Below are 25,113 nucleotides of genomic sequence, written 5' to 3'. Positions count from 1 at the left end.
GGCTGAGGAGTAATTTCTTAATCAAAGGAAAAAGGCAATCACAAAAGATAAAACAGATAATTTTGATTACATGATATTTAAATTTTTCACTAACAAATCAATACTACTAAGAAGATAAAGAAAATTATCATCTTGGCATCAAATATCTCTGAAAAGGATCAAGTATATAAAACATAGAGGGAATGAACAAAAATATATAAGATCAAGAATCATTCTCCAATGGATAAGTGTCAAAAGTTCTCAAAATAAGAAATTACAAACCTATTAGCAACCACAGAGATTTCAGAATTTCTAATAATAAGAGAAATGTAAATTTAAATTGTTTCAAAGAATATCTCCTCCCCAGTAACTTGACAATGATGACAAACGACAGGAATGGTCAATGTTGGAAGGACTGTGGAAAGACAGGTACATTAATACACTGTTGGTAGAACTATAAATGGAGCCAACCATTATGGAAAGTAATTTTGGAACTATGTTAGGAAAATGACCTAAATATATATAGCCTTTGAAACAGAGATCCCACAACTAGGCATGTGGCCTAAGGAGGTAAAAATAAAAAAATAAAGATATCATAATTGTCAAAATATTTATAGAAGTACTTTCTGTAGAGCATAAAACAGGAAACAAATTAGATGCCTACTGATTAAGAAATGGCTAAATAAATTGTATCACATAGACATAATAAAATATTATTGTATAAGAAACTATGAATGTGAAGAATTCACAGAAACATTGAAAGGCAACATAATTCCAAGTAAAGAAAGTAGAACCCAGGAACATAATATAAATGACTACAATAATGTAAACAGAAAGGACAATTAATGGGGGTGATGATCAGCCTTGATGGACTTGCTCATTCTATCAGTGCAACAATCAGGACTGTCTGTGATGAAGAATACCATCTGTATCCTAAGAAAGAACTGTGGAGTTTGAACAAAGACCAAGTACTATTACACCTTTAATTTAGGGGAAAAAAACTTATATCTTATTGTCTGATCTTGTTATCTCTTATACTTTATGTTTCTTCCTTAAGGATATGATTTCTTTCTCATCACATTCAATTTGGATCAGTATATACCATGGAAACAATGTAAAGACTGGCAAATTGCCTTCTGTGGGAGGTGGGGGGAGGGAAGTAAGATTAGGGGAAAAACTGTAAAACTCAAAATAAATAAAATCTTTAAAAAAAAAAAAAGAAAGAACAATAAAAAACTACAAAAAGATATTTAATTATAATGACCAAAGAAGAGATAGGAAAATGAACTTTCCTAACAGAGTCAAGGACAATGGATATAAATTACTGTATTTCATTTCAGAGTACTTCTAGATTCTATTGCTAAATTGGCTGGTTTTGCCTAGCTACTTTTCCCCCCCCCTCTTTTTTTTTGGTAATTTGTGCTAGGTTTGGCTTTCTGGATTAGAAATGGAGGAAGGGTATATCTGTCAGTTAATAATTCTCACAGTGCAAAAAAAAAGGAGAGCAGAATGGAAAACAAAGTAAATGAGAAGAGGAAGAAGGAAGAAGACAAAAGAGGGAGAAAAGGAATAGAGAAAGGAGTAGGAGAGAGGAAAGAAGAGAAAAGGATAGGGAGAGGGAGAGAAGGGGGACTTCAAAGGGTAGAAGAAAGAAAAAAGGAGGAATATAAGGAGAAAAGGGAAAGAGTGGAGAACAGGAAGAGAAAGAGGAGAAGGAGGTAAAAGGGGGAAGGAGAAAGAATAGAGATGAGGAAGAATAAGAAAAGGAAGAAAAGAGCTGATTCTTATTTACAATTTACAAATATATTTCCTTATAAAAACTTGATCATGAAAGTATTATCTTCTTGGAGCAGCTGAATAAACTGAAGGGAAGACCAGGCATACAATTAGAATTCAAAGATATCAAGTAGTCAAGTTTTTTTCTGATTCCATATTCACTATACTTTCTTACCAAGAACCCCCAAACTGGAGCTATCAAAGAAAGGCCTAATATTCTACCATTTCCAAATCTTATCAACATCAAATATAAAATAATAATGATACTCCATGAAGACACTATGGGATATGGCTGGTTTCTATCCCTTTCTTCAACAATAAAAACACTCCATTGACTTTGTAAGGGTAGGGGCAAGTAGCTGGATGAGGGCAATTTAAAGCAAATGAAAAAGGGATTCACTTGAAATAAAGAATCTATATTTGGCAACTTTAGCGAGACAGTTAATCAAGAATGCAACATTTAGAGGTCCTTGGAGCAGACCACTATTCCATTGAGATAGCCCTAGATGAAAACATTAGTGATGCTGAACTGCGAAGACTATAGACTAAGGAGACAAGCACACTAAAAATAATTAATCTAAGAGAGTCTTTTATTTAAGTGCTGATTCATGGGAGCTCCCTAAGTCAAACAACCACTCAGTGCTATAAATTAAGCAGATAAAATATGGCTTTATGAGGTAAACACAGCTTGTTTCATACTTTTATATTGACATGCATAATCTACAGATTTTTAATGGTATTGATTTCAAACCCTAGAATAAATGTCCTCACTGCCAAATCCCCACTAATGACAGTAGGCACTGTGTGGATAACCCCCTGGGTACTGCTGAGAAACAAAACTCATTACATTATATTGTTTGTGCATTTCTATTAGACTGGGAGTTGGAGTGGGGATGGGGAGTTAGGAGCAAACCTTGGAGGGGGGGGAGTGGAGAGAGGAAGGAAGCATAACATGCAGAATAAAGCAGACACAAAGAAAAGATAGTAGAGTACAAACAGACTCTGGATCAAAGCTCCATAGAGAGAAGTGAGAAGATACTGAAGTTAATGATGCTGTTGCCTCTGGTACAAGTCACTGGTCTGTAAGAGTTCGTGTTTCTCTACTTAGTGAAACAGATAATGCAGTGTATTCTCTACAAATGACAGATTGAGGACACTAAGGTTCAGAGGCTATGACTTGCCAAGGCCACAGAACAAATTAGAGAGACCTAGGTTTCTAATCCAGTCTTCGGACTCCAGAATTTTACATGGGTAACAAATAACCTGGTCAATTTAGCTTCCCAGAGACCATCACACCTGATGGCACTGAGGCACCTAGAAGGATTCAAAAAGATGCTGGAAAATGAAGCTCAAAGGCCTGTTCTTATCACTTGTCAGATGTGTGACAATCTCCCCGAGTTTCAATTTCTTCATCTGGAAAAACGAGGTCACAACACTTGTTTATCCTGCTTCACAGGGCTGTTTCTGAGAGAAAGCATTTTTTAAACTATGTCCTTTGAGAATAGCAAATTCCTACAGAAATAGGAACTGCTATTACAACTGTTATGGGGGCAGTCCTTCCATCTCCCTGAGTGCTTCCATCTATCATTTAATGCACTTAAGCAAGGAGGGAAGGTTCTCTGTTTCTTTGTTCCCTTCTTCCCCCCCCCCCTTACTTCTCCTTGTGGGACAAGAAAGAGAAATGAGAGGGGAGGGAAGAGGGAGGAGCACTTCAGCTCAGAGTAATTTGCCATCACATAAAAGAATAATCTGAGTACAGGCAAAAGAGACTCCCATATGACTCCAAATCACTGCTTTCTATTCCTTTCCAGATTCAATCACTTCAATAAACATTTATTAAGTACCTACAGCTTTGCTCAACATGGCAAGATAAATGAAGATTAATAAAATGCAGTCTCTGCCCTCACCCAGCCAAGAGGGAAAATTACCACTCCTCTGGTCTGGGATACAATCAATTCATAAATGTGGCCTGAAAAGAGCAAAAGCTTGTCTGGCAGTTGCATCTCCCTACTCTCATTTCTTAGCCTATAGTCCATTAAAGTCTCTTATAACTTTAACACATGAACTTCTTTCTAGATTTCTTGGCCTATACTTCTGCAGTTAATTTTTTGGATCCAAGTGTAGGTTCAATTTGAGCTTTAAAGGATGCATAGGAAATCAACAGTTTCCTACTCTATAAATGAAAATACTGACTAGATAATTGTGCAATTGTAAATTCTCTGATCTTCTGATCCTATAAACAGGTAGAACAATATGAGTAGGGCATTCCAAACAACATCATCATCATCATCATCATCAATAGCATTTATATGGCATATTAAAATTTACAAACACTCTACAAATATTATCTCATTTAATTCTCACAACCACCCTGAGGTGTTGTTTTCAATTCTCATTTTGCTGATGGAGAAATTGAGGTAAACAGATTAAGTCACGAAGTAAATTTCTAAGGCCAAATTTGAACTCAGGTCTTCCTGACTCCAGATTCAGCAATCTATTCATTGCATCTATTGGCAGTTTACAGACATTGGAATTAGGTAAACAAAAGACTTTCAAATACTCAGATGCTCTGTGATTGTTGTTCTCTACAAAGATACAAAGCACAAACTACTCAAGTTCTTCCTTTAGTTTGTCAGAGATAATTCACCCAAAGTGCTAGGGCCTCTATCTCAATTTCTCAATTCTTCTGGAAATAGAGAGGATGCTGATGGAGACCATGGTCTGTCCTTCCATTATCCCTCGGTCTCACCACATGATTGGATCTTTTTAAAAAATAACTCTCAGGGGCAGCTAGGTGGCATAGTGGATAGAGCACCAGCCCTGGAGTCAGAAGTACCTGAGTTCAAATCCAGCCTCAGACAATAATTACCTAGCTGTGTGGCCTTGGGCAAGCCACTTAACCCCACTTGCCTTGCAAAAAACCTAAAAAAAATCACTCTTAGATAAAGGCCCATATAGCATGAGCATCAAATTTGTAGATGACTGAGTTAGAAGGGGTAACTAACATACTGGATGACAGAATCTAGACTCAAAATGATCTTGGCAGGTCAAAACACTGTGCTTAATGTAATTAGATGAAATTCAATAGTGATAATGTCTTATACTTGGATGCAAAAAATCAGTCCCACAAATAAACAAAGGGGAGGCATGGTTAGAAAGCAATTTCTCTGAAAAAAAAATCTGAATGTTTTCAAGGTCTGAGAGTTCACTATAAGTCAGCGAACCTATATAACTAAAAAAGCTAATGACACTTGGTAGGTATGAAGAGAAGCTTCAAGGAATAAGGAGGTTACAGTCCTATAGTAAGACCTCACCAAAAAGTAAATATTGGATTTGAATTGAGGTACCAGAGCTGAAGGACACTGATCTGAAATGTGGGTCCAGAGAATGGCAACTACAATGGTAAAGGGCCTTGGGTCCATGTGGTATTAGAATTACCTATATAGTGGTTTGGCCTGGAGAACAGAAGGTTGGAGGGTGGTACAGAAGAAGGATTGTCTTCAAGGATTTGGAGGTCTGAAATGTGGAAAAGGGATTCAGCTTATTTTATTTTGACCCCAGAGGAAGAACCAGGAGCAACAAATGGAATAAGAGACAAACTCTGGCTTGATGTCCTCACAATCTGAGGTGGAATGGGCTGCCCTAGGAAATGATGGCTCCTCCTCCCAGGAAGTGTACAAGCAGAAGCTAGATAACTGCTTTGTAGGTGTGACCCATTTGTCAGGAGGGCTGTAGCAGAAATTCCTCTAGACATGGGTTGGATTACATGATCACTGAGGTCCCTTATGTAGTCAAATTCCGTCCTTCCTACATTTCCTTTATTTTATTACTCTCTCATAATTTCTTGCTGTCTAATCAATAGTAGTCCCTTCCACATGCTCTTAGATCCAGCCAAACTGGATTAATAGTCATATGTGGACTCTCTAGATAAGAATGTAACCCCTAGAGGGCAAATAATCAATTGATATGCCTTCTATGTGCCAGCCATTGTGCAAGGGCTGGGAATACAAGTAGAAAGAATGAAATGATTTCCTCTCAAAATGAATAACAAACTGCTTTAATTTTTTCATTATATGCCTAATGTCTAACATAGTTCCTGGCATATAAATAGATGCTCAATAAATGCTTATGAAGTAACTGGCTATCCTGTTTTCATAGCTCTGTCAGTGTTCTTGGGTCTTCCTGAGTAAGATAAAGTTGGACAGGTAGAGAGCTGTATCTATTAAAGGAGTTTAAATTTTATTAGACAATAGGGAATCATTAAAAGAGTTTGAATAGAGCAGAAGATAAGATCAGATGAAGAAAACTACAATACAGTGAAGATTCCTGGTGCAGAAATATGAAAGAAGGAGGTCAGAAGACTTGAAAGGGAGGAATAACCCAGGCTGGTTCTAATGATGGTGGCAATAGGAGTAAGTAAAGCAGACTGAAAGTGGTTAAGAGCAGGTGGAAAGACAGAGCCAAATAGACTTTGCAGCCCAGCGCAATAGAAAGAGAAATGACTGGAGTTAGAAGTCTGGAGTTAAAATTCTAGCTCTGCCACTTACAGCACGTTAATTTCCACTTCTCTCATCTATAAAATAAGAGGGTTGTATTAGACGGCTTCCGGTGTCCTTTCTGGGTCTAGATATATGATCCTGTTACTGTTTGGAGATGAAAGGTAAAGAAGAGGGAGGGGTCAAAGACAACCACTAAGAGAAACAGCAATGTCAAAAGGAAAAACAGCAAAGATAATTCCCTCTGACCAAACAGAATCAAATATATTCAAAATTTTATAATTAACAATCCCTTTAAGTTAAAATCTAAGGTAAAGTAAATCAGCACCACTTAAAAGAAAGTACTTTTATTGCCCAAGAGTTTGGTTACCTGGGTTCAAGTCCTTGGGCAAGAAGGTATTGGGCTCTATACAAGATCTTTAACATCTGTTTTAAATCTAACATCCTTTTTAGGAAAAGCACTGGTCTCAGAATGAAGAAAAGGCTTGGAAGTCAAATCTCAGGTCTACTATTTACTACTGTAGTACTCAGTTTCCTCTTCTGTAAAATGAGGCAGCTAAAATGGAAAACTTTTAAGGTCCCTATGAGCCCTAAATTCTATGATCCCTGCATGACTGATAGGCAATGAAAATCCAATCCATTCACCCACCCTCTGTGAGCTGTCCTCTCTTTCCATTTCTTTTGGCCAGAATCCCAGTATTGCTAAATTGGGCAGCTCCCTTCTCAGCCAATGGCCCCTGAGGATTTGTCCAGACACAAATCCATCTCACTAGAATGACTTTTCAATTTGGAGCATTAAAAAAAAAAAGCTCAACTCTTTTGGGGAGGTTTCCTCATGGGCCAGAATTATTCTTTATTGCCTTTCAAAAATGTAAAGTTACAGAAATGCTAAATGGATTCTCCACAAATGATGCTGTAATAAAGTTAAATCCATTTTCATACAAATGAAGTGTCAAAAATTTATTAAAAATCCATCCTTTTATCAGGCCCTGTAGTAACATAAAATGAAGAAGCTTGGCAGAGACTAAGCTTATAATATCTATCCTCTGGGGTTGGACAGGAAACTTGGCTTAGGGCTGATTTTATGGGAGACCTGAAACCCAAATGGCATTTATCTCAAAGAAATGTTTTATAAGTCTGAATCCTAAGTGTATTATAGAGAGAATCACAGTATAGAAATCACAAGTCATGCCTCTGGTTCTGAGGTAACCAATGCTGGAATAAAATTCAGTGATTCAGAAAACTGTACCTGTTTCAACATCTGTCATATGAAGTTCAGAATCAAAACCACCACTGAGGATCTGTCGTCCACAGGTGGACCACTGGACAGCACGAACAGCACTGCTGTGAGAGGAATATGTGTTCAAGCAGCGACCCATGTCTATGGCATCCCATACCTTTAGGGTAAAAGACAGGCAATTCTAAGAGATAAAATCTCATATTTTTTGATATTTAATCACTTCTTCCTCACCCCCACAAAAACTGTGTAGCTCAGACAGTAAAAGTTTTAGTGGCTCTGTTTTATGAAACAAAAAAAGATAGATTAGAGATCAATAAGGTCCCACAAGAAGTAAAAGGGAAGGGATTCAAATCCAGGTTTCTCCTAAATCCCAGCACACAATTTCTTCCACTAAGCCAAGATGACTCCCTTGAAACAAATGACCTTTCTTTTCACAGACTTCACAGAGCATGTTGCTTATACTTCACTCTCTTGTCATGTGTGACTGCATGCTATAGTTATCAATGAATTATAGATCACAGCCTGCTATTAGAGATCCAGTGATGAGTCACAGATTCAGAAGAAGGAACTTTAAGAGTTCTCAGGTCTAATCCTCTAACTTCACAGATAAGTAATTGAGCTCCAAAGAGGCTGTGAGCTTCTTGAGGACCTGGAGTGACAGAGCTAGAATCTGAACCCATCCCCTGGGATGCCAAATCCAGGACTCTTTCTGCTCCCCACAAATGGAGAGGTCATTATCTTAAGACACAGCTCATTCACACAATGAATAGAGTCAGAAAGATCTGAGTTCAAAGCTGACATCAGTAGCTTATCCCAGGTAAGTCACTCTGTTTTATTTTCCTTAACTGTAAAATAGGAGTAATTTTAGTACTTACATCCTAGGGCTTTTGTAAGAATTAGATGAGATAATATTTCTAAAGTGCATAATATAATATAATATAGGTGCTTTAAAAATGTTTGTTCCCTTCCCTTTCTTTCCCTTCCTCCCCATGTAGGAGAAATCTACTTCTCTGAAAAGTTCACCCCATTGCTCCCAGTTCTCTGCCCTCTGAGAAGTAAAACAAAGCTAATCCCTTTTTTCCATGTCAAACCTTTCAATAGAAAGGCAGCATCATAATCTCCACTATCTGTTACCTCCCCTCCAATTTTCCCTTCCTCAGATTAAACAATCATTTCTTTCAGTTTATTCTTCATATGGTCTCCAATCCCTTCATCATACCTACCAGCTATTTTAAGCTTTGAGTAACCATGTCAGAAGGCAATAGGATTATCATCTTCCTCAATCCACCAGGGAGGCCACTAAACTTCTGGCAGCTCTCACCCATACCACTTTCAAGGTACCCCCTTCCATCTTGAATGTGTTTGGGTGGCTTTTTAAACCCAAGTGTAGGCCATTTATTGCCATTAAGTTTCATCTCATCAGCTTCAGTATAGTGTTACAGACTTTTAAGATCTTTAGGGTTCCAGCTTAATAATAGCCCCAATATTTGATAACCATGTCATCTATGGCATCATTAAAGTCATTAATAAAAATGTTGGATGCTATTAAATTAACAGTACTGAATACTATTTGGAGGTTTTTGAGCACAACAGCAGATGTTGTAGGAGACCAGGTTAACATACACATTCTCTGCCATCCAAGAATTTTAACTGTATAATCTAAAATAGAACAAGTACAACAGACCTATATATAGCCAACAGTTAAAATCCAGAAACATTTTTGATACACACATACACACACACACACACACACACACACACACACAGTCCATTCTTTCTGAAAAAGAAGTTAGCTTCTAGTATCTTACAATATACACATCTCAGTTTAAAATATGCTTTAAAGCTACTATAAGTACGAAGTGTGGGATGAAGACAATGACCTACATGTTCAGAGACTGGGCAAGAATTTTCAATAGCTTAAGAAAAAAATAACAGCCCCAGTGATGACCAAGTCATTCAAGAATCATGGATTCAGAGTTGAAATGAACCACAAAGTTCATCTAGTTCAGTTCTATCTACTGATGAAGAGTGTGTGTGTATGTGTGTGCGTGCGTGTGTGTGTGTGTGTGTCTATGTCGCTATGTCTGTGTGTAGGTATATAGAGGGAAATATCGATATTGATGGGGTGGGAGTATAACTGGGTGTGTGTATATGTCATGTGCAAAAATTTCAAGAGACAAAGTTTACAGGTTTTAATTAATTTCTTAACAAGGCTAGTCAATAATAAATTGATGGTTGGTGGTTTCTCTCAGTAAACAAAGAAACCAAGGGAGGCTCTAAAACACTTTCAATCAAGTGTGTTCCTTCACACAGGGAACTCCCCTGTGAGAGTGAAAGATAGGCTAAAAATTTTCCCATTCCCTCTCAATTACCACATTATGGAGACAGGGAACATCAGCTAAGAATGTGATTTAGTCATAACTTTGAACTCCCTCTAGTAACCTGGATACCCCAACCAGGTACTCTCTGGTTTGGTTTCTCTTTCATGAGCTGGGATTGCCCTAAACTCGAATGAAAAGGAGCAAGGAAGAGAACTCAGTTAGACTGAATTCTTTTTATACCCTAAATAGAAATCAGGTTTCTCAATTGGGTGGGGTCCTCCCTCACCCCAGATGCTTTGAGCCGAGCTGGACTTTGGACATGTACTAAAAAGGGAGGGACTCTTCTCTAAGCTAGCCTTTTTACAGGAAAAAAAGGAATATTATAAATCATTATTAATAATCAAATGCACAGCATTAAAAATATTATATGAAGTGACTTGCCTAAGGTCACACAACAATTGGCAAAGGCAGAACCAAAACCTAAGTCTTCTAAATTCAAGTCCAGAGTTCCTTCTATTGCACTCATTGGTCCTGGGTCCTAGGGGAAAACTGAGGACAGAAGTTAAATGATTTGGCAAGGATCACATAACTAGTAAGTGCTTTAGGGTTGAATTTGAATTCAGATCTTCCTATCTCCAGGTCAAAAATTCTATCCACAGACATCTATTTTATAGTTAGCATTTATACAGATCTTTTAGACTTGCAAAGCAAAAATTTTCCCATTATCTCATTTTATCCTCAAAATCACCCTGGGAGGTAGGTATAATTCCAGAGTACATAAAAAGCAATTCCAGGAATAGAAAGCATTAACAACTGGAAGGACCAGGAAAGGCCTAGTATAAAATATGGAATCAGAGCTGAACTTTGAAAGATGGTAAGAGGCAGAGTAGAGGCAACTGTAGAATTATCATGAAGGGCAACAGAAAGAATAGTTTGGCTAGAATTATGCATGTGAGGGATCATGATATGAAACAAGTCTAGAAAATCTGGGTGAATGGTCAGACCCAAAGAGTTTTCATTAACACCTGGAAGGAACCACTGTCAAAGGAAGAATCCTTAGGCAACTGCATTTGACTTTATGTTACTTAAAATATTTATCACTGATATAGATAAAGGAATAGATGGCATCTTTATCAAGTTTGCAAATGACTCAAAGCTAAGGATAGTTAACACAATGGATTCAAAGAGTGTAATAAGTTAGAATAATGGGCAAAATCAAGATGAAATTTAATAGGGATGCATGCTGTCTTCTGCCTTACAGATGAGTTCAAAAAACCAATTTCATAACTAAAAGATGGTGGGGACATGGTTTAAATAGCAGTTTGCTAAATGTATTTGGGGGTTTTAAAGATATGAAAGTTTAACAGAGTCAGCAGTTTAATATGGCAGCCAAGAAAGTAAATTCAATCTTATGCTGAGGTAAGGAATAAGAAGAAAATCATTCTACTGCACCCTTCATTGCTAACACTAATAGGAGTATTGTGTTCAGTTCTAGACACTACCTTTTAAGGACATCAATAAATTGGAGAGCATCCAGAAGAGGATAACTAGAAAGATGAAGGGTCATTGGAGACCTAGTTGAAGGAAAAGTGGATGTTTAGCTTGAAGAAAGAAACTCGCTAGGTTGCCCAAGGCAGGATGAAGAACAATGGAGGAAGGAAGCTGCAGAAATAAAGAGAGATTTCGTTTTATTTTTAAGGAAAAACTCCTAAAAATTGGAGCTATCCAAAAATAGAATCAAATAATTAATCAATAAGCATTTATTAAGTGTCAGCTATGTGCTTATGGATTCGAAGAAAAAAACTTTTTTTGCTCTCAAGGAGTTTATTATGCTCTATCAGAGGAAAAACACCTACTTGTATAAGCGCATACAGGATAAATACAAAATAAATACTTTGTAATGCTTTATAATGGATGAGCAGGTCTCAGTAAGACATCACTGGTGATTATGCTGAAGTGGGTGATTAGAAGGCAGTGATTAGATGACTCTTGAAGGAAGGGATTCTCCCAGGTCTAGGTGAAGAGAGAGTATTTTCTAGATTTGGCAATAGACAATACCAAAAACAGAGATGAAAAGATCACTCTGTGAAGAGGAAGAAAGCCAGTTGCAGTGGGAAGGGAGGAGATATATACTTAAGGTGGAAACATGAGTTTAAACTTAAACAGAGGATTGTAGATTTATTCTGGAGAAACAGGACTCCCAGTGGGGTTACTCTTTGATCCAGTGAACAAGACTCTCCATGTCTCAGCTCCAGGCATTTTCTCTGACTGTCCTCAGGCCTGGAATGCTCTCCTTCCTCTGCTCTAATCAGCTGATACTCCCTGGTTTCTTTAGGATCCCAACTAAAATTCCATTTTATACATGAAGTCTTTTCTAATTCCTCTTAATTCTAATTTTTTAAAATTATTCCCTATTAATCCTGAATCCTGATTCTTCAAATGCTTGTTTTTACATATTTGTTTGCTCCTCGAGGACAGGGGCTGTCTTTTGTCTCTTTTTTGAATCCCCTCACTGGGGATTGTCGAGCAAAAGGAGAATTATCACCTGTCAGTTTTGTTGTAGAGGGAATTTCAGAGGGTAGCTGGATGGTCTTGGAGTCAGGAGAACAGACATTGGAATACAGCCTCAGATACTTGACACTTACTGTCTCGTTGACCTTGGGCAAGTCATTTAACCCTGACTGCCTCACATCCATGACATTCCAGTCATCCTGATTCAAATCTGGCCACTGGACTCAGAACTGGCTCCGGAGGAGAAAGGAAGGCTGAAGACTTAACACAGCACCTCCTCACTCAAATCCAATTCATGTGGTTATCATAGCATCATCTTATATGGATTGGGAAGTAGGGGAGGTATAGTAGACAACATATACATGTATAGATATAATACAAGGTGATGTGAGGTACTAAAAAAAGGTGTGGGAAGGTTCAGGAAAGCATTCCTGATGAAGTGAAACTGAAGCTTGTGAGAGAAGTAGATCCAGAAGGGAAAGCAATACAGGTAATGGGGTGGGCAAGGTGAGATAACAATCAGTAGTAAAGTATGGTTAGAACATAGTTTATGGGGGCGGCTAGGTGGCACAGTGGCCCTGGAGTCAGGAGTACCTGGGTTCAAATCAGGTCTCAGACACTTAGTAATTACCTAGCTGTGTGGCCTTGGGCAAGCCACTTAACCCCATTTGCCTTGCAAAAACATAAAAAAAAAAATGATGAATAGGAAGATGTCAAAAAACCTGGAAAGACTTACATGAGTTGATGCTCAGTGAAGTAAGCAGAACCAGGATAACTTTGTACATAATAACAGCATCAGTGGGCAATGATCAACTATGACAGACTCAATTCTTCTCAGCAATACACTGATCTAAGACAATTTCAAAAACTCCATGATGGAAAATGCTATCCACACCCAGAGAAAGAACTGTGGAGGGGCAGCTAGGTGGCATAGTGGATAGAGCACAGGCCCTGGAGTCAGGAGTACCTGAGTTCAAATCTGGCCTCAGACACTTAATAATTACCTAGCTGTGTGGCCTTGACCAAGCCACTTAACCCCATTGCCTTGCAAAAACCTTAAAAAAAAAAAAACTATGGAGTCTGACTAGAGAACAAAGCTTACAATTTTCACTTTTTTTTTTTGTTGGGTGTATATTTTCCCTTTTGTTTTGTCTCTTCTTTCACAAACTGATTAATGTGGAAATATATTTACATAATTGCACATGTATAACCTATGTTATGTCGCTTGCCATCTTGGGGAGGAGAAAAGGGAGGGAGAAAAATTTGGACCTCAAAATCTTATAAAATTGAATGCTGAAAACTATTTCTACATGTAATTGGGAAAAAATAAAATACTATTAAAAAAAGAATTTAGGGTAGCTAGGTGGTATGGTGGATAAAGCACAGGTCCTAGGCTCTCCATAAAGTTTTGGTCAATCCCCTTCTCCATGCTACAGGACCCATGTGGTCCAAACTCCATGCAGTTGGATCCAAATAAAACTCAGTCACTGTCTCATGGCTGCTTCCCTTGTTTCCCTTTCTTAATGGCCTTTGCTATTCTCTCCATCCCAGCTTTCTCTTCATTGTTTAAACAAACTATTCTTAAAAAAAACTCACTTTCTTTACCTTGTTAAAGAATCTAACTTGTAAATGTTTTGTAGTAATCTGTGAACTTTTGCAGCAATATGTGAATTAAAATGCAAGCCTTTTCTTACCCTTTTGAATCAGAGAGTCTGGTGATTACTCACATAAAAGAAGCACAGTTGTCTTTCTTGGATCTCTCCATCCCAAATACTCTAGCAGAAATGGTGCTGTTTAATGAATTATTAGTGGTAGCTAAGAAATGCAGTGGATAAAATGCCAAGACTGGAGCCGGGAAGATTCATTCATCTTCCTGAGTTCAAATCTAGCCTTAGACACTTACTAACTGGGTGACTCTGGGAAAGTCATTTGACTACATTTGCCTTAGTTTCCTCAACTATTAAATGAGCTGGAGGAGGAAATGACAAACCACTCCAGTATCTTCACCAAGAAAACACCAAAGAGGATCAAGAGTCAGATATGACTGAAAAACAAAAATGAGTTATTATAATAATTATCATTATTGTTTTATTATGTCCCAGTTGCAGTTTTTCTTGTCCCTCTGTGCCTGAGACTTGCAAACAGTGAATTTTATATATTATATTTTAAATATATTTCAGTAACTCAGGTAGCTGGAAATTCATCTTTCTCATAAACCTTATCATTAAAGAGTAAGCCTCAAGGGTGCTAAGAGAGGACTCCTTTAATTGTAAAACAAACAAAAGGCTGATCTTAAGGTCTTTAGATTCTGTTTATCAACATATCTCTTTCTCCACCCCTCTCCCTAGGTTCTCTTTATCTCTCCCTCACCTGGCCCCCTTCCTACTCTACCTTAGGGTTCCACTGTTCTTTGATTGGACAAGCCAGAGGACCTGTTTCAGATCATACATCTGATGGACAAGGCCCATGGGTAGGGCAGCTAACTCACTGGCTAAACCCACAAACACATGTGAGAGGAAGTGCTCATCTTAGAGAAATATCAATAAATATTTCTTTTAAACTAATTCTGTTCTGCTCTTCCTTAAGCTCAAAATCTCTATTAATGTTTGTCCCTGATTAGGATAAACTCTAGGAAGGTTAACATTTATTCCAACATGCTGATGAGGCCCCCTCCACATTTTGGAGGAGTACTCTCAAGACTCTGCTCTAGCACTCTGTCCTGATTTTATTTTAACACAAAGTTGTGATGATATATCTATATGGCTCCTTTCTGAAGTTTCTACAGGAGGACCCTGGTTTTACTTCAGGAACTCTGAGCAGAGAGAAATACTGTAATCTTTCCCCTTTTTCTGTATTAAGAGATAAATGCTATGGTCCTTTTCTTTTTCTGTATTGTAGCAATTCTTTTCTTACAAGCAAAGGGAATGTACCTAGCAAACAGTCACTGTTAAAATAGTTAATCTTTTAAAACTGTTAAACCTCCCCTATTTCTATATTGACCCTATATTAGTCTGGTATGTAATCCTATCTAAACTAGTATCTCAAAGTTATCTCATCAGGTTTTCCTAGTTGTTCATCATAAATTCCTCAAAGCTACTTTGAGTTAACAAAGACCCTAACTCCCAGTCAGGCTGATGCCTTCAGCTAAAATACAAAAATTCTTAATCTTTAAAAATTTAAAGACTTAATCTATAATTTAAGAGAATTTAAATTTAATCTATAATTTCTAGCTCCTCCAGACATGCTCAGAAACTATCCCTCTCCTAACCCCCTCCCTGACAGGAGGTGGGCTACATTCCCTATAAAAGATGTGCTCACCTTCTCCAAACTGCTGATTATAGCTGACTAGCTAATCTGAGCAGCTGTTTACTTGCAGCTTTATTTCTCTTCTCTCCCCTTCCCCTTCCTGTCTTTGATGTTCTCTTGTAGCTGTTTCTTCTTTGCTAAAACTATCTCCTTAAAAAAAAAAAAAACCTCACCTTCTTTATCTTGCTAAAGAACTATGAATTAACTTGTAATTTTTCACAATAACCATCGAATTAAAACTTCTGCCTTTTCTTACCCTCCCGAGTCAGAGTCTTTGCGATTTCTTCAGGTATTAAAAAGAACTACAGCAATCCTTACAATCTTCTCATCACAGCAGACCTCCAGCTAAATAGTGTCATAGTTTGTCCTCCTGACTCAGTATTAGTTTTTTTTGTTCTAAAGATAAAAAAAAGTCTAAGAATGCAATCATTAAATTACTTTTTATGGTACTAAAGATGAAAAAATGTGCTAGTTCCCAGAGTCTGTGATCAAAATGTATTCACCTCCTTTTGAAATCTGATAGCTAGGTCACAATCCTAACTGGATCCTATGATACACATATAAATAAGGAAAAACTAGTTTGCTTCATCATCATTAATACTATCATCATCATCATCATAAATCACCATTCTACTAGCCCCATAATAATCATAAACAAATATATATATATATATATATATACATACCAATGCAATTTGCTCCAATTTAAAAATGAGAAAATTGAGAGGCTAAATGACTTTTCCTAGAAGCAAGTATCAGAGCCAAGATTCAAACCTTAAGTCTTTTGACTCTAAATACAAAATACAGTGCATCTTCTTTCTATAATATCATGCTGCTTTAAAGAGAGATGGAACCAAACCTTAATTCCTCTCTCATCAACACATAGAGGCAGTATGGGAATGGGCCCCTCAGAACAACACAAATATAAGAACTCTGTTATATCATAACTGATATGATAAGCAATCAATAAGTATTACAATAAGTACCAACTATGTGCTAGGTGCTCAGAATATAGATACAAAGAATAAAAAAATATCTATTTCCCCAGGATCTATAAGGGTGAAAAAAACAAAAATATGAGCATTTTCATATACAAAAAATGAATCTATTAAGTACAAATATCAAGTTCTGATAGTATTTCATTGCCTATTTAGTTTGCCTATTTTTTCCCATTTAAACTAATGAAATTTCCTTGCTTAGCTCTTTTAATTATGTTTATTTTTACTATTGCCTTTTCTGAGATCATTTTTACCCTGATTTTTATTTGCTTGAAACATAATAAATTCTTCTTATACTCTTCATTTTAACTCTGTGAATCCTTTGATTCAAATGTTTTTTCTTGCAAAGAATATACTGATGAATTGTGCTTTCTAATCTATTCTGTACTCTTCTTTCATTAGATGGATGAGTTTATCCCATTTACATTCATGATTATGATTATTGATTGTGTACTTTCCTGCTATAATATCTTTTCTCCATCTCTTTGACCCTGTGTTCCTCTTCAGAAAGATGCTGCTGCTGAAAGAGGTTAAGTGTTCAAATCTAGCAATGCTTCCACTCTACTATCCTTCCTCTATTCCTCTAAGCCAGACCAGTCATTCTTACATTGTCTTTCCTTTTAATTCTCCTTTTATAATTCATCCTCTGAAGCTGGTTTGCTTTCCTTGAGACTATCACAATCTCTCAATCTAATTGTTGTTCAGTCATTTCAGTCATGTCCAATTTTTCACGGCCCCATTGGTTTTGGGTTTTGTTTTTTGGGTTTGTTGGTTTTGGGGTTTCTTTTTTTTGGCAAATATAGTTTGTCATTTCCTTCTCCAGCTCCTTTTACAGAAGAGGAACTTAGGCCAAGAGGGGTAAGTGACTTGCCCTGGGTCACACAGCTAGTAAGTGTTTAAGGCCAAATCTGAAAGTAGGTCTTCCTGGCTCCAGGCCCTGCACTCTTTCCACTACCTAGCTGCCCTCACCCTACCCTCCCTCTTAAATCTCTCTCTCTCTTCTATTTCTTCTGTTCCATCTGTTCACCAGTTAAATTGGATAAACACTCTGTGTTCAACTCCACTTTGTCAACTCCTGATAAAAATGGAGTTCATGTAATGCTCATTGCCTCTCACTCTTCTTCCATTTTGTACACTTTTCTCATCCCAACTTCATTTCTTCCCTAGTGTATTCCTTTCCCTTTCCTCTCGCTCTTTTTTTTTGAGGGACAAAAACTAATTTACTTTGGTATTGCTATGGTTAGCAGAAGAAAGGGGAAAGAAAGATTAGCAGCAGCAACAGCAGCCACCATGAGAAGATAAACAGTAAGGAAAGGTATAGGGCCAAGAGAGTTTATCTGACAGATCACATTCCCCAAAAGCAGTTGACCTCCTAAAGGAAGAAGAACCATCAGGGTTTAAGCAGTAAGGAAGGGTATAAGCAGAATGTTTATTTGGGGGGAATGATGTTCTCCTTAGCCTCCCAAAGGCAAACAAGTCTTTTCTTTTCTCTCTTAAAATTGTACCAACAGACTCAAACAACCACAGGTCTTCTTTCCTATTTTACTACCTCTTTGACCTTTAAAATCATTATGATTTTGAAGCACATGTCTCTTCTCCATCATTAGAATGTATAGGCTTGGGACAGAGCCAATATGGCCACAAGAGAGGAGCTTCTCTTAGGTGCTCTCGTTCAAAGTTTATAAACTAAGGACTCTAACTAAATTTTCGAAAGACAGAGCCTACAGAGTGATGCAATGAGGCAGTTCTCCAGCCTAACATAATCTGGAAAAGAGCAGAAAGGCTCTGCTCCACAGGGTTGGAGGGGTGGCCCACCAGAGCTAAAGAACTTCAGCCTCCAGGAGGCAGCCCCAGGGAGCTGGGAGCCACAGCTCCCAGCAGCAAGGGCAGTTTCCAGACCTACACCCTGGGAAGCACCAAGTACAACTTGGGGGACCAGCAGGGAGACCTCTGCCAGAGTGAGCATATGAAGCCCAGTCCTCAGGGCACACAGCGAGCCGCATGGCCACCTCAGCCCAGATCCAGTAACAGGAAGCAGAACCATGGCATGAGTGCTGAGCCTAAGGAGGGGAGTGGAGAGAGACTGTCAAGTTCTGTCCTCTGTCCCTGGAACAGGACTTTGGGGCTCTGACCACATTCAGATCCTGATCACAGTCTAGGCCCCCCCATAGAACAGCATGCCCCACCATCTCAGCCCCATGGCAGAGAGGGGCGCTTATGGTCATTCACAGACCAGGAGGGAAGATAGAGCTTCACACACACTGAGATCCTTGTGGGAGTGTCCCAATAATACTCAAAAGCTCAGGAAGCACCCCAAAACCAGGCTCAGGCTGGGGAAATGAGTAAGCAGAGAAAAAAGAGGAACACCATTGAGAAATACTTTGCCTGTGATCCCAAGAAGGATCAAAACACTCAATCTAAGATGAGAAAATACAAGCTCCTGCATCTAAAGACTCCAAGAAAAACAGAAATTGGGTTCGGGCTATGACAGAGCTCAAAAAAGATTTTGAAAATCAAGTGAAGGAGATAGAAGAAAAATTGGGGAAAGAAATGAGAGAGATGCAGGAAAAACATGAAAATGAAGTCAGCAGCTTAGTCAAGGAGATCCAAAAAAATGCTGAAGAAAATAACATGTTAAAAACCAGTATAGGTCAAATGGATAAAAACAGTTCAAAAAGTTATTGAGGAGAAGAATGCTTTAAAAAGGAGAATTGGCCAGATAGAAAAAGAGATAAGAAAGCTCTCTGAGGAAAACAAATCCTTCAGACAAAGAATGGAACTGAATAAGGTTGCTGATTTTAGGAGAAATCAGGACACAGTACTTCAAAAACAAAAGAGTGAAAAATTAGAAGAAAATGTGAAAGATCTCATTGAGAAAACAACTGATATGGAAAACAGATTTAGGAAAGATAATTTAAAAATTATTGGAATACCTGAAAGCCATGACCAGGAAAAGAGCCTTGACATCATTTTCAAAGAATTACTACAGGAAAATTGCCCTGATATCCTAGAAGCAGAGGGCAAAATAGAAATGGAGAGAATCCACCAATCTCCCCAAGAAAGAGATCCAAAAAAAAACAACCCCCAGGAATATTATAGCCAAGTTCCAGAACTCCCAAGTCAAAGAGAAAATACTGCAAGCAGCCAGAAGGACGCAATTCAAATATTGTGAAGCTGCAGTCAGGATCACACAGGACTTAGCAGCAACTACATTGGAAGCTCGTAGGGCTTGGAATATAATATTCTAGAAGGCAAAAGAGTTTAGAATGCAACTGAGAATCAACTACCGAGAAAAACTGAATGTCCTCTTCCAGGGAAAAAGATGGACTTTCAATGAACCAGGGGAATTTCAAATGTTCCTGTTGGAATGGCCAGAGCTGAATAGAAGGTTTGATCTTCAAATACAGGACTCAGGTGAAGCACAGAGAGTGGAGGAGAAGGGGGAAAATATGAAGGACTTGATGATGAACTATATGTATTGCTCTATAGAAAAATGATGAACTATATGTATTGCTCTATAGAAAAATGATACTGATAATACTCATATGAACTTTCTCATTTAATAGAGCAGGTAGAAGGAGCTTTTATAGATGAAGCACAGGAGAAAGCTGAATTTGAAGACATATTGTGGTGTAAAAATGGAGTCAATAGATAAAAGGGAAATGTAATGGGAGGAAGAAAAAGGAGAGGAGGAACAGGATAAGATATTTCATATAATAAGATTTTTCTTTATTACATTGAGTTATTGCAATGATATGGAAGGGGGAAAGCAAGGGGGAATGAAGGAATCTTCACTCTCATCAGAGATGGCTAGGAGAGGAAGCAGCACACATACACACACACACACACACACACACTCAATGGGGTATAGACATCTGGAGTAAGAAGGAGAGAAGAGGGACAGGGGAAGTGGGGGAGATGTCACTGATGGAGGAGAGGATGGACCATGGGGGAAGAGTGGTCAGATATAACACATTTTCTTTTTTACTTCTTGCAAGGGGCTGGGATTGGATGGCCTGTCTGGGACCATAGGGCCAGGTGGATGCTGGGCCCAAGGGGTGGTATGTGGGCTCGGGGCCTCTTGGCCCCAGGGCTGGACATCTGTCTGCTGTACCACTCAGCTACCCTACAGCAGAGTCAGAGTGAAAGGAGAGAGAAAATATAGTACATGGTAGTGGAGAAGTACGAATGGAGGGAGTTGTGATCAGCAAAGGCAACGGTGGAAAAATATGGAAGTAGCTTTTGTGATGGACTTATCATAAAGAATGTAATCCGCCCATGACAGAGGTAGTGGTGTTGGAACACAGACTGAAGCACATTTTTATTATCATTATTATTTTGGGGGGTGCAGGGCAAATGGGGCTGGGTGGCCACACAGCTGGGTGATTGTTGGGTATCTGAGGCCAGATTTGGACCCGGGTGCTCCTGACTCAATGGCCAGTGCTCTGGCCGCCATCTGGCCACCCCACTATTATTATTACTATTTTATTTTATTTTGGGTCTTTTGGGGGTTTTTTTTGTTTTTGCAGAGCAATGGGGTTGGGGTGGCTTGCACGGGGTCACACGGCTGGGTGATTGTTGGGTGTCTGGGGCCAGATTTGGGCTTGGGTGCTCCTGGATCCAGGGCCAGTGCTCTGTTCACTGCACCACCTGGCCATACCTACAATAATAATAATAATTATTATTATTATTATTATTTTAATTTTTTCTCTCCCCTTTACTTTATCGTTCATGTGGGTCTATATTTTGGGGGGAGGGGTATTATGTTTACTCTTAAACAAGAATATTTTAGTAATGTATAAAAACATTATTTGTACAAAATATAAAGAAAGAAAAAGATAAAGAATGTATAGGCTTCATTGTTTAGCCCCTTCCAATTATTCAAATATATTTCTAAGTTTCTCTTAATTCTTGCATTTGTTATTTAGTTTCTTTTCTGCGCTGATCTCTCCATCAAAATGCTTAAAAGCTATTCTATCAAAGATCTATTTTTCCCCTAAAGCATCATACTCAGTTTTATAAAAAATTTTTCTTGATTTTAAGCCTTTACTTTTTATCTTTTGGAATACCCTACTCCCAAATAGTCTCTCCTTTATAATAATAGCTTCCAAGTTTTATGTAATAGATCCTGATTATGATTCCTTGCTTCCTAAACTTTTTTTTTCCTTTGGCTACCTGCAGTAATTTTTCTTTAACCTGGAAGCTGTGGATTTTGAATATGGTATTTCATTTCAGGGTTTCTTTCTGAAGTGACCAGTGGATCTATCTCTGCTTTTCCCTTGGGTTTCTCATAATATATAAGAGATGTTTTTATTTATAATTTCTTAAAATTTAATATCTAAATTATTATGTTTTTCTGGTCATAAATATCTGAACCCATAACACTTCTTCAGAGTGTTTGGTATCTTCTCCAGTCTCAGTTCTTAATTTAAGACTCTGTATTAGAAGCAAGCTCCCCTCCTTTTGTTTCTCCTCCAATGTTGCTGCTGTTCAGTAGCTTCAGTCGTATCCAACTCTGCATTATTTCTTTTAAGGTTTTAATGGCAAAGATATTACAGTGGTTTGCCATTTCCTTATCCAGATCATTTTAGAGATGAGGAACTGAGGCAAACATAGTTCAGTAAGTTGCCCAGGCTCACACACTTAACAAGTGCCTGAGGCCAGATTTGAACTCTGGAAGATGAATCTTTCTGATTCTAAGCCCAGTGCTCTATATATACAATGTACCATCTAGCTACCCCATCTTCTCCCATATATCCACACATACTCTTAGATAGGGGTGATCAAACCTTGTTTGGTCCTGATCTCATTCCCTGCCCCTGGTCTCCATTCCCCCTTGCATGTTTGTATCCAAAGTACTTGGAGATTCCAGTCCTCCCAAGCACATCTCAGGTCAGACTGCTGTGGACTTCTGGCTACTTTGAGATATCCTGATCAGAATGCTGCCTCCTGGGTCCTGGGAGTTTCAGGTGCCCCTGTAAAAGCTATGACTTTCTATGTGCAATATATTTCCTCGGAACTAAACAGGCTAAGGTCAAGATCTTTAGCATAGTAGGCTGTGACACTATTACAGAGCCACATTCTCAGTGGAAAGGATTTAGAAGCAAGTTCACTCAGTGCTTGGTCAGTCACTGTTGAGTTTGTACCCCAAATCCTGCTTCCTGACATGAACACCATACCAAGAAGGATGGAAGGTGGGGAGAAGGAGGAAACCTTGTCTTCTGCATAAGCTTAAACTGATGGTATTCCCTTTGTCACTGTGCTCAGAGGGAAAAAAAAAAGACTGCCACCAGCAAACTCACTCCCCCTTAACTGCTGATCTTTTCACTGCCAAAGAAAACTTGGCTCCCCAAAGTTCCTGCTGCTACTTGCCTTATTTTATTTTAGAAGCATTTTCCCCTTCTGTTTGCCTGCTGTGCCCCCTGCTACTACTTTAGTTTTAAAGAAGTACCCCCCATTCTCCTCCTGCCTCTCTCAACCATCACTGGCCCAGATGTAAACCTCAAGAGTCCTGCTAACAGCAGCAGGGTTCATCCTATGGCAAGTCAGCTGTTCTGATCTTGTTAGGGGGTATCTGAATTATAATGGAAAGAGGGCTAGATTTAGAGCCAGGAGACATGGCTCACATTCCATTTCTTCCAGTGACTATACACATGACTCAGAACAATTCATTTTACCTCTCTCCACTGCATCTGTAACAAGGGAATAATAGAAATGAATATTAATGTAAATTCATTCACATGAAAGCCAGGATTCAGGAAATTTTATGTTAATGGAACTCTAGAAATAATTATGGAACCCCTCAGTTTCATTCTTGTAAAATAAGCAGCTGAGATTAGATGGTCTCTAAAGTCTCTATCCACTCTGACAATCCAAGATTCTGTGATTCTAAAGCTCTGATACTCTTTGGTTGATGATTTTGTAAAAACATTGGGTTCTAGTTCTCCTTCCCACCACATACCATTTGCTAGTCCTGTAACATTGGGCAACTTCTTTAACCTCCATTTTCTCATCTGCAGCAGGGATTATTATATGGTTGCTAATAACTACTCATATGACTTTGAACAAATCACATAAACTTTATGGGGTTTAGCTTCCTCATCTGTACAATGAAGAGTTTGGATTACAAAGTAAGTAACTTGAGAAGATTATCCAAAAGCCATCTGCCATCAACAAATGGGGCAACTCCCAAATCTGAAAGATGATCTTAATAAGTAGCCATTTCTCCATCTCTTGAAGTATTCAAACAAAGAGTGAAGACCACTTGTGGGTGTCACTTTATGTAGAAAGAATTCACTCATCAGACAATCAAAAATGATAAAGTCTCAAGTTGTTTCCAACATGAAGAATCTATAAGTGTTGCTGTTGTTCAGTCATGTCAAACCCTTTGTGACCCTGTTTTCTTGGCAAAGATACTAAAGTGCATTGACATTTATTTGTTCAGCTCATTTTATTGATGAGGAAAATTAGGCAAACAGGGTTAAGTGAGTTGCCCAGGATTACACAGCTAGGAACTGTATGAGACTAGATTTAAACTCAGTTCTTTCTGACTCCTCACCCAGAGATCTTTCCACTGAGCCACCTAGCTGCCCATCTAGTACTATGATCCAAAGGGAACTGAATATAGATGTATCACAAAAATTGATGTATTTTAGTAGTAATAATAAAAAAATTGACCTAAGTTAAGATTTTCTTAAGATGATGAAAAACTATCTATAGGAAAAAATGGTCCAAAGTGCCCATATCCTTTGAGCCCAAGATCCCACTGATGAACTTATATCTCAAGAATTTAAAGACAGAAAGATGACATATACACCAAAATATTCAGAGTAGCCATTTTTGTGACAGAAAAAACCACTCATAAAATCCCTAACTTCCTTCAAGGCTCTACATGAAGTCTTTCCTGATATCCTAGAGGTTAGTTCCTTCTCCTGAAAAATTATCCTCTATCTATTTGGTATATACCTTGTATATTCTTATATACATATATGCTCTCTCCCCTCACTGGACTATAAGCCCATGAAGGCAAGGACTATTTCACATTTGTCACAATACCTCCAGGGCCTTCTTTAGTGTCAAGCATATAGAAGGTATTTAAATATTTGTTGATTGACAGGAACAAAGTAGATGCCTATAAACTAGAGAATGGGTAAACAAATTATGGCCCAAGAATGTGATGGAATATTACTTCGATGTAAGAAATACAAATGAGTTATTCAAAGCAGCATGGGAAGACATTTATGAACTGATGCAGAATTAGAGTCAGGAAAACAATATACACAGTGACTACAACAGGGTAAGTTTTTTAAAATAACAACACCTAAAGCATGTAATTATAATGACCAAGCTTTGACTCCTTTCTTTGCAGAAGAGGGAGAATATGGTTATTCAAGATTGCATCAGACCCATATTGAAGGTCTGACCCATATTATGTCAGACACTGTTGAAGTACTGATTATTATTGCTGAACTGCTTCCCCCCCCCCA

General features: G+C 38.2%; 1 protein-coding gene across 3 annotated transcripts in view; it reads right to left on the bottom strand.

Moving 5' to 3' along the window:
* WDR25 (WD repeat domain 25) overlaps positions 1-25,113 on the bottom strand; it is a 304,935-nt gene that overhangs the window by 75,503 nt on the left and 204,319 nt on the right. For all 3 annotated transcript variants that reach the window (XM_074213087.1, XM_074213088.1, XM_074213089.1), the window contains exon 3: positions 7,501-7,648. In XM_074213087.1, the coding sequence (XP_074069188.1) occupies positions 7,501-7,648 (148 nt within the window). The remainder of the gene's footprint in view (positions 1-7,500; positions 7,649-25,113) is intronic.

The sequence above is a fragment of the Macrotis lagotis genome, chromosome 1 (genome assembly GCF_037893015.1).
Source record: "Macrotis lagotis isolate mMagLag1 chromosome 1, bilby.v1.9.chrom.fasta, whole genome shotgun sequence".
Classification (NCBI taxonomy): domain Eukaryota; kingdom Metazoa; phylum Chordata; class Mammalia; order Peramelemorphia; family Peramelidae; genus Macrotis; species Macrotis lagotis.
The sequence above is the reverse complement of the archived record's forward strand: the minus strand, read 5'-3'. Positions and strand labels throughout refer to the sequence as shown.